At 36.6% G+C, this 12297-nt stretch overlaps 1 protein-coding gene across 1 annotated transcript in view; it reads right to left on the bottom strand.

The window, feature by feature from the left end:
* Window positions 1-2106: 2106 nt before the first annotated feature.
* SERINC1 (serine incorporator 1) overlaps window positions 2107-12297 on the bottom strand; it is a 28602-nt gene continuing 18411 nt past the window's right edge. Inside the window, exons 4-10 of the mRNA XM_006878985.1 lie at window positions 10112-10191; window positions 9660-9797; window positions 5989-6158; window positions 5774-5864; window positions 3978-4122; window positions 3639-3869; window positions 2107-2321 (exon numbers count right to left, since the gene is read on the bottom strand). Of these exons, the coding sequence (XP_006879047.1) occupies window positions 2186-2321; window positions 3639-3869; window positions 3978-4122; window positions 5774-5864; window positions 5989-6158; window positions 9660-9797; window positions 10112-10191 (991 nt within the window). The 3' untranslated portion in view covers window positions 2107-2185. The remainder of the gene's footprint in view (window positions 2322-3638; window positions 3870-3977; window positions 4123-5773; window positions 5865-5988; window positions 6159-9659; window positions 9798-10111; window positions 10192-12297) is intronic.

Raw genomic sequence — 12297 nt, 5'->3', positions numbered from 1 at the left:
GGTATTATTGTCATGATACGAGTCCAAAATGAAAGCTGCACAAGTGGAGTGGACTAGGGTGTGGTGGGATTGTAGAACAATGAAAGAATTTTTTTTTTTACTTTTCAAAGAGAAAGGTGACCTGGGGGGGAGGCGTGGGCGGGGAGCAAAAGTGTGCAGCAAGGAATGAGTGGAAACTGAAAAATACTGTGTCAAGAAAAGATTTGATGTACTGAACACTAATGACCAAAGATCAGATAGATAAATTATGGGATGGCATCAAAGACATCAACCATGAAGAAAATTGAAGGTCATTACAAAAAAAAAAAGAATACAATCACCAGCTTAGGGGGAAAAAATGCCTGAAGGACAGAGAAGGTGTAGAATATCTTACTGACTGAATGAAAAATATTTTCCAAACTAAACTTCACCTACTATAGGTGGAGGAAAACACGATTTTAATTGCCTCTGCAGTCTAACTTTAGCGATTCTTTGTAAATAAAAAAAGTACAAATTACCTTCAAAACATTTTCAGGACAGGAAATAGATTTAGTTAATCCTCTAATGTCATGCGGTTTTTTTTTCTGAGAAGGGAAAAAAAACCCTAACCACACAGACCTGAGTGTTATGGACACCTAAAACATTTGAGCGCTGAAAAATGAATACACTATACATACTTATTTGGGTTTATTTATTTATTTATATATAGAATACAATTATTCAAAATTATCAAACAGCATTAACACACGTAACACAGTTGGTATATTAACTGTTCACATACATGAATAAATATTTAAAGAGGCAAATATAGCTTTTTAAAGCTTCATTAAGACTAATGACAGGTACAAATAATTGCATTTCTAAGTTAATAACTGTAATTAATGCTTTATCTTCTACCTGAAATGATTAAGCAGCTATACATTTAATCTACACAGCAGCAAATACAAAAGCATTTTAAGTACATGTGAACTGTACAATGTACTGCAAGCAGAAGCTTTATTCTACAGCATTTCTCACTCACTTGGCCTGAGTTTCCAGGTAGACGACATTCTAGCCACCAAAAACCCCAAATCACATCCACAACTAATGAGGTATAAAAATCTAATCTGCATGTACTCTGAATAGAAATGATTTCTGAATGTGACAGAAGAATGCTGGCTACTTTTGACATACTTGGAATTTCCCAGCTTAGCCACTAATTAGCTGTACGAGCTATATAAATCTGCTTTTAAGCTTTTTCATTTATAAAATGAGAACTGGATTAAATTTTGCCTAAGCACTTACTCAAGCTCAGTATTTTGCATTTTCTTCCTGACCCAAAGTTTAATATACTTTTGTTTTCCAAAATTAACTCTCAAAATCATTTAGAAAATAATTGCTTCTAAACCATGATTTTCCTTTTCATAACTATCATTTAATCCTTCCGAGTCCCCAACATTTCCACTGAACCCATTCTTCTGCATGTGTATATGATGACTAAAATAACATTTACTCTCTTGGTAGGGAAGACCACCCCTACTTAGGGAAGATTACAATCTAACTGAACATTAAGCGAATATACTCCATCGCCAATCTGCATTCCTCTGAAGGCTCTGGGTCTCTACCTCCATGCACAATCTACACTAATGTCCATCAAATTCTCTTTACCTGGTTAAGTTCCTTATCTTCCTATAAAAGGGAAAACATGATATGAATTTCCAAACAGCTGGCATCTAAGGGACCTGACCAGACAAAATTACAGAACAGCCAAGTTCTTTGCAGTTTCCTGAAGTGCAAGGCATCAGAATATGAAAAGGCAGTCATCCGTTTCCACTGATACATTTTAAAACAGCTTAAGTACTAACATAGCTTGAAAATCAACATGCCAAGCAAATAGTTTCACTTGCAGCCTAATTTCACAACTACACAGCAGAGTTAGATAAAGCTAAAATATACACTTCTCTAACTCACTACCCACATTCAGTAAACCCTCCTGCAATTCATTCAAACAAATGTATTAATGGGCTTGACAAAATAAGGAATAAAAAAAATGGCAACTGGTAAAATTTAATTCATGCCAGACTAACACTGGAAACGTTAAATGGGAAGTACAGACACACACACACAATACACACACACACACACACAAACTTTACAAAAGTTGTAATACTGTTAACTTCAAATTAGCAATGATCAAAGTGGGACTTTCATGCCATAAGTCCCATTTTCAGTCAAAATCACGATTTGTAAGAACAAGTGGTGCCACCAGGGTCCAAACATACAGCACGATGCCAATCCAACTGGAAGAAATTTTCACCCAGACAGCTGTCCACTGACTTTTCATCTCACGAGAAGGTTCATACCTAATATTTAAGGAAAACAAAAAGGAGTCGTTGTGTTGGATTATTAGTAACTTCAAATCTGCTGCCTTATTTTCCATACTGCTTTCATAGTTGGTGTTAAGTATTAAAGATCACTGAAAAAGATCAGTAATATTCTTTAATGCGCTAAAGTATAAAAGCCTTTGCAGCCACTTCCCAAATGTCTTATTATAAGGCAGGGAGGAAATGTACTCCAAACTTTGGGGATTAGTTAATGAAATAAATGAAAAAAGATTTTCAAATATATTGTTACTTGACAGCCAAAGCTTTCAATTACTGAGACCTACTTAGATTTTTATAGCTAGATATATTCTAGTATAGAGATTGTTCTTCACAGAGAAATGAGGCAAAGAATATTTTTTCCCTTGAATCTTTTGCTAGTACCAAAAATCTTTAGAAATTACACGTAAGGATCAAATTATAAATAAAAATGTCCAAACCATATAGTGGCTCTTATGCCAAAGCTTTCGGTAGTCATTTGGACAAAATTGAAAAATGAAGTAATGTAAATTGCTACCTTATTGTTATAAGATGTGTAGAATAACTATGAAATGGTTTTTTTTAAAGTATATAATTACAACTTGAAGAACTCTAAAAAGACACTACATTAATGTATCTGTGCCCCAACTTTAAAGTCTCCAGAACTTTTAAAGACAGACCTAACAGAAGGAATGTGCTATAATTTACTATTGTATGTCAGGAACTGGCTATGCAAATAGACATATTTGTACTGGATAAATTTCAATATGCATTCCATTTAATATGTCAAGAAATGCACTTACAAAATTTTCTATTTTAATCATTTTAAGATTTGAAAGTATTTCAATGTCATTATTTAAGCAAAGAAGTAAAATTTTCAGATCTCATTTTGATCTGTCCCTCCACCCTCCCAAGAATGATGTCCCTCTCCAAGGACGGGTCCCTCCTTGCAACATGTCCAAAGTATGTCAGATGAAGCTTCAGAATCCTTGCCTGGTACTGTGATAGATGGACTGAAGAGGAGAGAAAGACCCTTGGTGAGATGGACTGATTCAGTGACTGGGGTAATGGGGTAGGTGTGTCAGAGACAGTAAGGTTGGCACAGGATAGAGCAGGGTTTAGGGCTGCTGTACATAAGAGTTGCTGGGAGTCACTTGGGTACCTAACAACAACAGCAGCAGCAGCACACTGACTTCACTAGTCATCTAGTTGTACAGTTTGTAATTCACTGGAGAATAAAAAGTATTTCTTCTCACACAAGTTTTGCAATGAAAATGTCAACAAAATTCCCACGGCCAAATTTTCATGAGATTGAAGTACCTGTACCAGTTGGTAAGGGTCATCATGATATAAAGTGAAGCCAGGAAAAGCATAAAGTGAAAGAAGGAGTAGCTGTAAGTGACACCATCTCGTTCATTATCTATAGCCCGATGAGTCTCATCTCCATCCTCCAGAGAACCATCACTTCTGGCTCCACCATCATCTATTAATGTTGATTCATCACTTGTTAGTGTCAATTTATTGACCTGACTATTGTTTGAAGTGCGGATGCTGTAGGAGAAAGCAAGATTTTGGGAAGAGAAGTTAAGAAATGATTAATAAATGAATAGCTGGATTTCTTCTTAAAAGGAAGTATCAATCAAATCATACTTTCCTTACCTTGAATAAAACACACACAATAAAAAGAGGATGAGTCCTATAATTCCTTGAGCATGCCACCACTGGACAGACTGCCCATCCTTGGGAATAGAGCTCGTTGTGTTGTAACCAATTATGCTTAACAGACTTGGGTTGCAGTTTGTTTCTATGATAAAAAAAAGTAGGATCAAATCAAAATGGTACAAAAGCATGAAATTATGTGATCTTTAGGACATAAATGGAATTGTTTTTAACTTTTTATCAACAGCACCCTTGAAAATGTAAATATTTTTCATGAGTTTGTATGTATTACCAAAAAGACTGGAAACAACTGTTTATTAATAATGAGATTTTTTTTCCTCGCACGAATCAGTAGCGCCAGTTTTACAGAAGTACTTGGAAAAGTGAAATCATTTCACTTTTAATGTTTCACAGTAGCTGAAAGATATTATAATCTTTCTATAGATAAGGAAGGCGACAAGGTGATGCAGGGGTTAGGTGCTCGGTTGTTAACTAAAAAGTGAATGAAAATAGGTAAGGAAATGGGTGAAATTTAGATAAAAGTCAAATACAGTTAGGAGTAAAAGTGAGATGCCCTAAGCCACCATAGATTCTGATGAAATTAGTGAAGTTTATCAATCTGACAAAGCACATGATTGTAGAGAGTAAATAAAATAGCTTACACAAATAAGCATGGGGGAAACAATCAATTATTAGAATCCTAGCAAATGAATTTTGGAAATGACCATGTAAGCAGTAATAAACTAATGACTATTCAGTTTTCCATACATAAGATTTAAAAGAGTTGGTAAAGAATTCACTGAATGTCCAAAAATTCTTTTTTCCTCCGAGTGAGGAAAGTCAATTAGTCTTATCACTAAAATGATTCTTCCTTTAAGTCACATAAAACCAATCTCCAAAGTAAATTACAAGTATTTTTTTCTTAACAATAAGCTAGAAAATAGTACTAAGTATTCTCTCTTGCTGTGTCCTGCCAAGTCAGTACTAACTAAATAGATGACCCTCAAGAGGGTTTTCAGAGGCAGTAAATAGCATGGGAGACTATTTTCTTCCAATGGAGCACTTGTGGATTTGAACCATGTACCTTTGGGCTTGGAGTGCAGTTCCTTATCACTTAGCCATATGAGCTCCCTGTAGTATTGTCTAGTGTAAGTATATTTAAAAATAAAATAAAATCAATCAACCAAAAAACCCAACCAAACCAACAAAAAACCCAAAATGTAACTCAAAATTTCTTCTTACTAGTGATAAAGCACCTGAAGAATTTATAAAGCTCAATTATAATAGCCAGATTCATTTAATGATCTTATCTGAAATACTAATAAATATCTTGTTAGTGGCTATCTACCTTTCTGAAATTGTCTCCTGTCTTATGGGATGCAATATTAGGTCAACACAAAGTCAAAGTATTTTATCCAATCCAAAAAAGAATTCATTATGGCAAAATGATACTGTTTGTAACTGGTTCAAAAGCATTTGAACAGCTTTTTTTTTCATATATAACCAACTACTTTATGAGCCATGCAAGACAGATATAGCTCTTGTAATTTTCAAATAATTTCTTATAACCTTCTCCTGTTAGTTAGCAAAGGAAAATACCAAATTAAATAATAAAGCAATATATCAACTATGGAAATATTATTTCCATCTCTTTTATTACTCCAAGAACTTAATTTTAAAATAACTTTTTTTTTTAAAAAAAAAAAAGTAACTTATTTTTACAAAATCACCATCTTGGGGGGAAGAAAGGAAAACTGTTAAGTCACTGAAAAAGAATAGAAGAAAACAAGGCATACCTGGTTCATTTGTCATTGCAGACCACGTCAAATACATTGTGTAGACTGTAATTACTGAAGACTGTAATAAACCAGATCTTGGCTGTGATTCCTACAGAAAAAACACGAAGCATCAGATATCTATTCTGACATCATTCAAGGTTTATGAAAAGTTAACCCCCACCCTCCCATTCTCAACTTCACTAAAAAAATAGAAGCTTCAGAGAAGAGCATACTTGGATTTTGGGCAGTATAGACATTACAGAAGCACCAACGCAGAGCAGCATGTTCACACTGATGAACGCCTTATTCTCTGAACAACTGTCTGGATGAGTGTAGTAGACAAAGAAGAGGACTATCGCAACTAAAGACAGCAGATAGTTCAGAGCTGTAGCTGACAACAAAGCTGTGGAAAAAACAGACACTTAGATGCTGTCATAAATATTACAAACAGGCTCTTTAAAAACAATAATTTTATTTAAAAAAATGTTTTTACTGAGACATCTTAACAGGATTATGTGGCCTATAAAGCAAGAAGAAAATGAATTCTAAACTTTTTACTACTGAAGAAACTCATACCCTTTACACATACTTCACGACTAAAGTATAAAGTATCAAGGGCCATGAAGAGCAAACTAAAGTAGGAACACTAAGTAATTAAAAAAGAGAATGATTCCACCCTTGTTTTCTTTTGATGTGCACATGGTTCAAGCTGTAAGTCCATTTGTTTTCTTTATGCTTAAGAGTAATCCATACAGAAGGCTGCATAATCTTTGAACTTGTGCAGCAGGGCCTCTTCACTTTCCCCAAACAGGCTGTTTCTGAGACCTCTTCCAATCCTGATGCCACTTTCCCCTTCACATAGTACAGCTTCTCCAATGATATATGCTCAGCATACAGACTGAGTAGGTATGGACACAAGTCTGATATACATTTTCTGATTTTCAAATAGTCACCTTTATAATTCTATTTGAATGACTGCTTCTTGGTATATGTACAGTCTCATAAAGAAATTAAGGTGTGATGGGACTCCCAGGATCCACACAGTCAGATGAACCAAATCAACATCTTTCTGGTCTTCTCTGCTTTCTGCCAAAATGTATCTGATATCAGCAATGATAGAACTTATTGTATAGCCTCTTCTGAATCCAGTGTGAATTTTTTGGCAGTTACCTACTGATGTGCTGCTGTTGTTGTTATGTACCATCAAGTCGCTTGCGACTCATAGCGACCCTATGTACAAGAGCTCTATACACTCTTCTATCCTGTGCCAACCTAGCCATCTCAAACACACTTATTCCCACCTCTGTAGTCACAGAATTGATCCATCTCATCAAAGGTCTTCCTCTCCTTCGCCGCCCCTCCACTCTGCCAAACATGATGTCCCTCTCCAAGGACCAGTCCTTCCTTGCAACATGCCCAAAATATGTCAGAGGAAGCTTCAGAATCCTTAACTCCAGGGAACATTCTGGCTTCACCCTCTCCAGGACAAAACCTAGCAGTCCAGGGTATATTCAACACTCTTTTCTCCAGCACCACAGCTCAAAGGCATCAATTCTCTATCAACCATATTCACTGTCCAACTCTCTGATGCACAGCACGTAATTGTGAAGACTATAGCCTGGATCAGGCGCACCTTAGTCTCCAGTCTGACATTCTTGCTCTTCAGTACTCTTGAGAGGTCCCTAACAGCCGACTTTCCCAATGCAATTCATCTCTTGATTTCCTGGCTGCTGTTACCAAGAGTGTTGACTGTGGAGCCAAGTAAATTAAAACTGTTAACTATCTCAATCTCCTCACCATCCATGCTGATGCTGCCAATTGGCCCAGTGGTTAGAATCTTTGTTTTCTTGATGTTGAGCTGGAGGCTGTAGTCCTTGATCTTCTGCAGCAAGTGCTGCAAGTCCTCCTCAGTTTCAGCAAGCAGGGTTCTGTCATCTGTGTAACGCAGGTTGTTGATGATTCTTCCACCAATCCTGATGCCACATTCCTCTTCGTATAGCCCAGCGTCTATTTTTAATAATCTTCAATATTTTACTTGTTACAAATGATAGTTTGATAATTTCCACATTCTGTTATTTCTGGGAATGGAAATAAATCTGGATCTCCTCTATCAGGAAAGGAGTGCATGAGGGAAGTATCCTTCAATCCTTCAATTGAAAAGTATACTTTTCAATCTAAATGCAGAAAATGGTATCAGGTTTGAAGGAAGACTGATCAACAATCTGTGTTATCCAGATGACACAATCTTGCTGCTAAAACAGAAGGATTTGAAGCATTTCCTGCGAAAGGTTAAGGACTGCAATCTTCAGTATGGATTGAAGCTCAACATCAAAAAAACAAACGACAGGCCAAACGACAGATAGTGAAAAGATGGAGATTGAGATTGTTAATGATTTCATCTTTTGTAGATCCACAATCAACATTCTTGGCACCAGCAGTCAAAAAATCAAAAGACAGGTTGCTTTAGTCAAGTTTGCCAGGGACCTCTACAGAGTGCTAAAAAGCAACAATGTCAGTCTAGTGATTAAAGTGCACCTGATTCAAGCTTTGGTCTTCTCAATTGCTTCCTACGCATCTGAGAGCTGGACAATGACTAAGGATGACAAAAGGAGAACTGATGTCTCTGAGTTGTGGTGCTCGAGAAGAATACTGAACGTATCATGGACTGACAAAAGAAAAACAGATCTGTCCTGGAGACGGTGAAACTGGGTTGTACCTGGATGCAAGGGTTTTGAAACGGTCTCACATCTTTACGGCATGTTGCCAGCTGGTACCTCCTTGGAGGACATTATCCATGAAAGGGTGGAGGGACAACGCACAAGAGGAAGACTGTGTGTGAGATGGACTGACATACAGTAACTGACAATGGGACCAGGTGTGACAGAGATGGTCAGGTTTGCTCAGGATAGGGCAGAGAGTTGAGAGCCATTGTTCCTGAGGTCACCGTGAATCATAATCAACTTGATGGCACATAACAAAAATCACCACCACCACCACCAATCAGTTGGCCAGGCAGCTGTCTTCCAAATTTCCTGGCAGTGTGGTAAGCACCTCTAGGCTGTATCTGCTGTTTGTTAAAACATGTCAATTGGTATTCCATCTCGGGGCTTTTTTTTTGTCAAGTCCTTCAGTGCAGCTTGGATTTCTTCCTTTAGTACTACTGGTTCTTCATCATGTTACTTCTTGAAATGGTTCAGTTATCAACTATTCTGTTTGATACAATGTTTCTGTATATCCCTCCAATCGCCTTTTAATTCTTCTGTACTGAAGCATCAGTATCTTTCAGCATTGCTTGATTTCTTGAGAAATTCTAAGTGTATATACTTTCCTTTTGCTGTTCTGACTTCAGGTCTTTGCAAATTTTGTCTTTTCCACATGCTCAATGAACATATCTGTTCAGGTCTCTTCTCCAAGACAAGAATTTTTTTAGGTGTTACTGATAAATGTATTTTTTTATTTATCTATAAAATGACTTAGTATTGCTTTTTATATTTTTTTTGTTTGCTTGTTTATGAATTATAATACTGAATATTTTACCTGTTTCTAGCAATGTCCTTCTCTTTAATATTTTAATCTGTTATACACTAGAGGATAAAAAAAATTAAAATAAAAAGAAATTTGGTGGTGAAAAATTAGAAAATGTACATGCTTTCAATAGTTCGTTTTTTTTTGACATTTTATCAATTAAGGCCTTTTTGTTATTTCCTAGTTCTTGATTAAGTTTTTAGTAGATATGCAAGAAGATCTCTCAACAAGTTATTGGATAATAAAATACCATTCTGCAACTATTACACTAAAATCTTGTTGAAAGGAAATTAGGTAATAAAAAACCATACAGCTCACGTATCTGCGCTAGCCTTCAAGGTTCATGATCATGAATACGTTCTGTGAAATGAAAGCTTACCTGCATACCAACATCGTGAGTTGCCTTCTTCCATTTTTTCAACCCAAGATTCATTCCATGAATGGGCAAAATCAATAAGCAAGACAAGCTGAATGAGGATGAAGCAAAACGCACCTGCCATGCCCACATAAAACCACACTGAAAGGAAAACATACATATAAATGCCTGGCTCGATTTTTATTTTCACAATCACAGTAAAAATAAGAAAAAGGAAATTTTATATTAAACTTAATTCTGTCAATTATTTCTATCTAGTGTATAAAAAAATAAGTACTGTTATAATTCCAGGCAGCCATGATGTCAGTTTTTTTTAATAAAAATCAATACTAATGGGAAAGATTTGGCATGAAAAACAGTGTATACAATCTCTGTAATAAGTAAACCAGTGTAAAATAAGAATTTTATTTAAAAATAAAATCAGTACTATAGAATTAAAAAGAGAAAATCCTTACCAGTTGTAAAAGTTCCTTCTGGAATAAAGAATGCCCCAATAATAATAGCAATTGCTGCTGCAAATTTAAAGAACCAGAATCTAAAACAAAAAAATAAATTTTTAAAATGATTACACAATAATTTGATATAAGAAATGTTTTTGGAGTACCTTACAAAGTAGCTTTGTATTATTCTTTTTGAAGCTTTCTATCCTGAAAACAGACTTACTTAAACTGCTTTTGAGATATTTCCAGAAAAATTGTATCTGATTAAGTTAAAAAAAATGGGGTAACATATGAAAGTATGCTGTTGTTGTTAAATGCTGTCGAGTGGACCCTATAAACAGTGATCTGAACCTCCTATGCCATCTTCACACTTAACACACTAGAGCCCACTGCAGCAGTCACTGTCTTCACTGGGTTTTCAGAAGCCTGTTATTTAAGAAGTGGATGTCCAATCCTGCTTCCCAGTCTGTCTTAATCTGGGAGCTCTACTAAAACCTGTCCACCATCATTAACTCTTATGGCATCTGACACACCAGTGGCACTATCACAGCAACTCACAAGTTATCACTGTAGAGCAAACTAACAGACAAGCGCTGTACCAATAGAAAAATGTTCTCCCCAAATACAACAATCTACCAATTTAGTTTGTATCACATGCAAGTAAGATTCTGCTGAAGATTATCAAAAACAACTGAGAGCGCACATCAACAGAGAATTGCCTGAAGTGCAGGCTGGATTTAGAAGAGGCCGTGGCACTAGGGATATTATAGCTAATGTAAGATGGATCTTGGCTGAAAGCAGAGAGTACCTGAGGAATGTCTGTGTTTCACTGACTAAGCAAAGGCATTTGGCTGGTGGAACACAACAACCTGTGCCTGATTCTGAGAAGAATGGGAATTCCAGAATATTTGATTGTGCTTATGTGAAACCTGTACTTGAACCAGGAGGCAGTCCTCAGAAACAGAGCAAGGACACACTGCATGGTTCAAAATCAGGAAGAGTATGTGTCTACAATGTGTCCTATCTCTGTATCTTTTCAATCTATATGTGGAACAGATTATTCTGGAGGCTGGGCTCTATGAGGAGAAGTGTGGCATCAGGATTGGAAGTAGACTCATCAACAGTCTGTGTTATGCAGATGACATAACCCTGCTTGCTGAAACTGAGGAGGACCTGAAGTGCTTGCTGCAGAAGGTCAAGGACTGCAGCCTTCAGTATAGACTGAAGCTCAACCTCAAGAAAACAAAGATTCTCCCCACTGGGCCTATTGGCAGCATCATGACAGATGATGAAGAGACTGAGATTGTTGAAAGCTTCAGTTTGCTTGGCTCTACAATCAACACTCTTGGTACCAGCAGCCAGGAAATGAAAATATGAATTGCACTGGGAAAAGTCTGTTGTCAGAGACCTCTCCAAAGTATTGAAGAGCAATGATGTCAGTCTGGAGACTAAGGTGTACCTGAGAGCCATGGTCTTTGCAATTACTTGCTATGCATCAGAGAGCTGGACAATGGCTAGGAATGATAGAAGGAGAGTTGATGCTTTTGATCTTCGGTGCTTGAAAAAAAGAGTACTGAATATACGCATGGATTGCTAGGAGAACAAACAAGTTTATGCTGGAGAGGGTGAAGCCAAGCTGCTCCTTGGAGGCAAGGATTCTAAAGCTTCATCTGACATATTCTGGACATGTTGTAAGGAGGGATCAGTACCTGGAGAGGGACATTATGCTTGAGAGGGTGGAGGGATAACAAAGGAGAGGAAGACCCTTGATGAGATGGATTGATTCAGTGACTGGGGTAATGGGGGGTAAGGTGTGTCAGAGACATGAAGATTGGCACAGGATAGAGCAGGGTTTGGGGCTGTTGTACATAGGGTCACTATATAAGTCGAAGGCAGCTCAATGCACGTAACAATGACAACATCAACAAGATAAATTTTATAAATAAACACTGTATTATTTTTAAAAATGTACATGGTAAATTCCTCTATTCAAAAATTGATAAAAATTTAAATTCATCAATGACTAAAATAACAAATTCTCCAATGACTTTTTTCCATTAATATTTACATTTTACCTGTTCGTTTTTCCTCTCTTTGGTAGCACATGCTAGTACGTAAGCAATAACAAATACTTAAGAATATTTTCTCCTTAATATGGGGTGGAGGGGAAACAAGAACATTAAAGTTTGGCCATATTTAAA

Source organism: Elephantulus edwardii, unplaced genomic scaffold (assembly GCF_000299155.1).
Source record: "Elephantulus edwardii isolate Elephantulus edwardi_28Jun2011 unplaced genomic scaffold, EleEdw1.0 scaffold00002, whole genome shotgun sequence".
Classification (NCBI taxonomy): Eukaryota; Metazoa; Chordata; class Mammalia; order Macroscelidea; family Macroscelididae; genus Elephantulus; species Elephantulus edwardii.
Note: the sequence above shows the minus strand (reverse complement) of the source record. Positions and strands in the feature narration are given on the sequence as shown.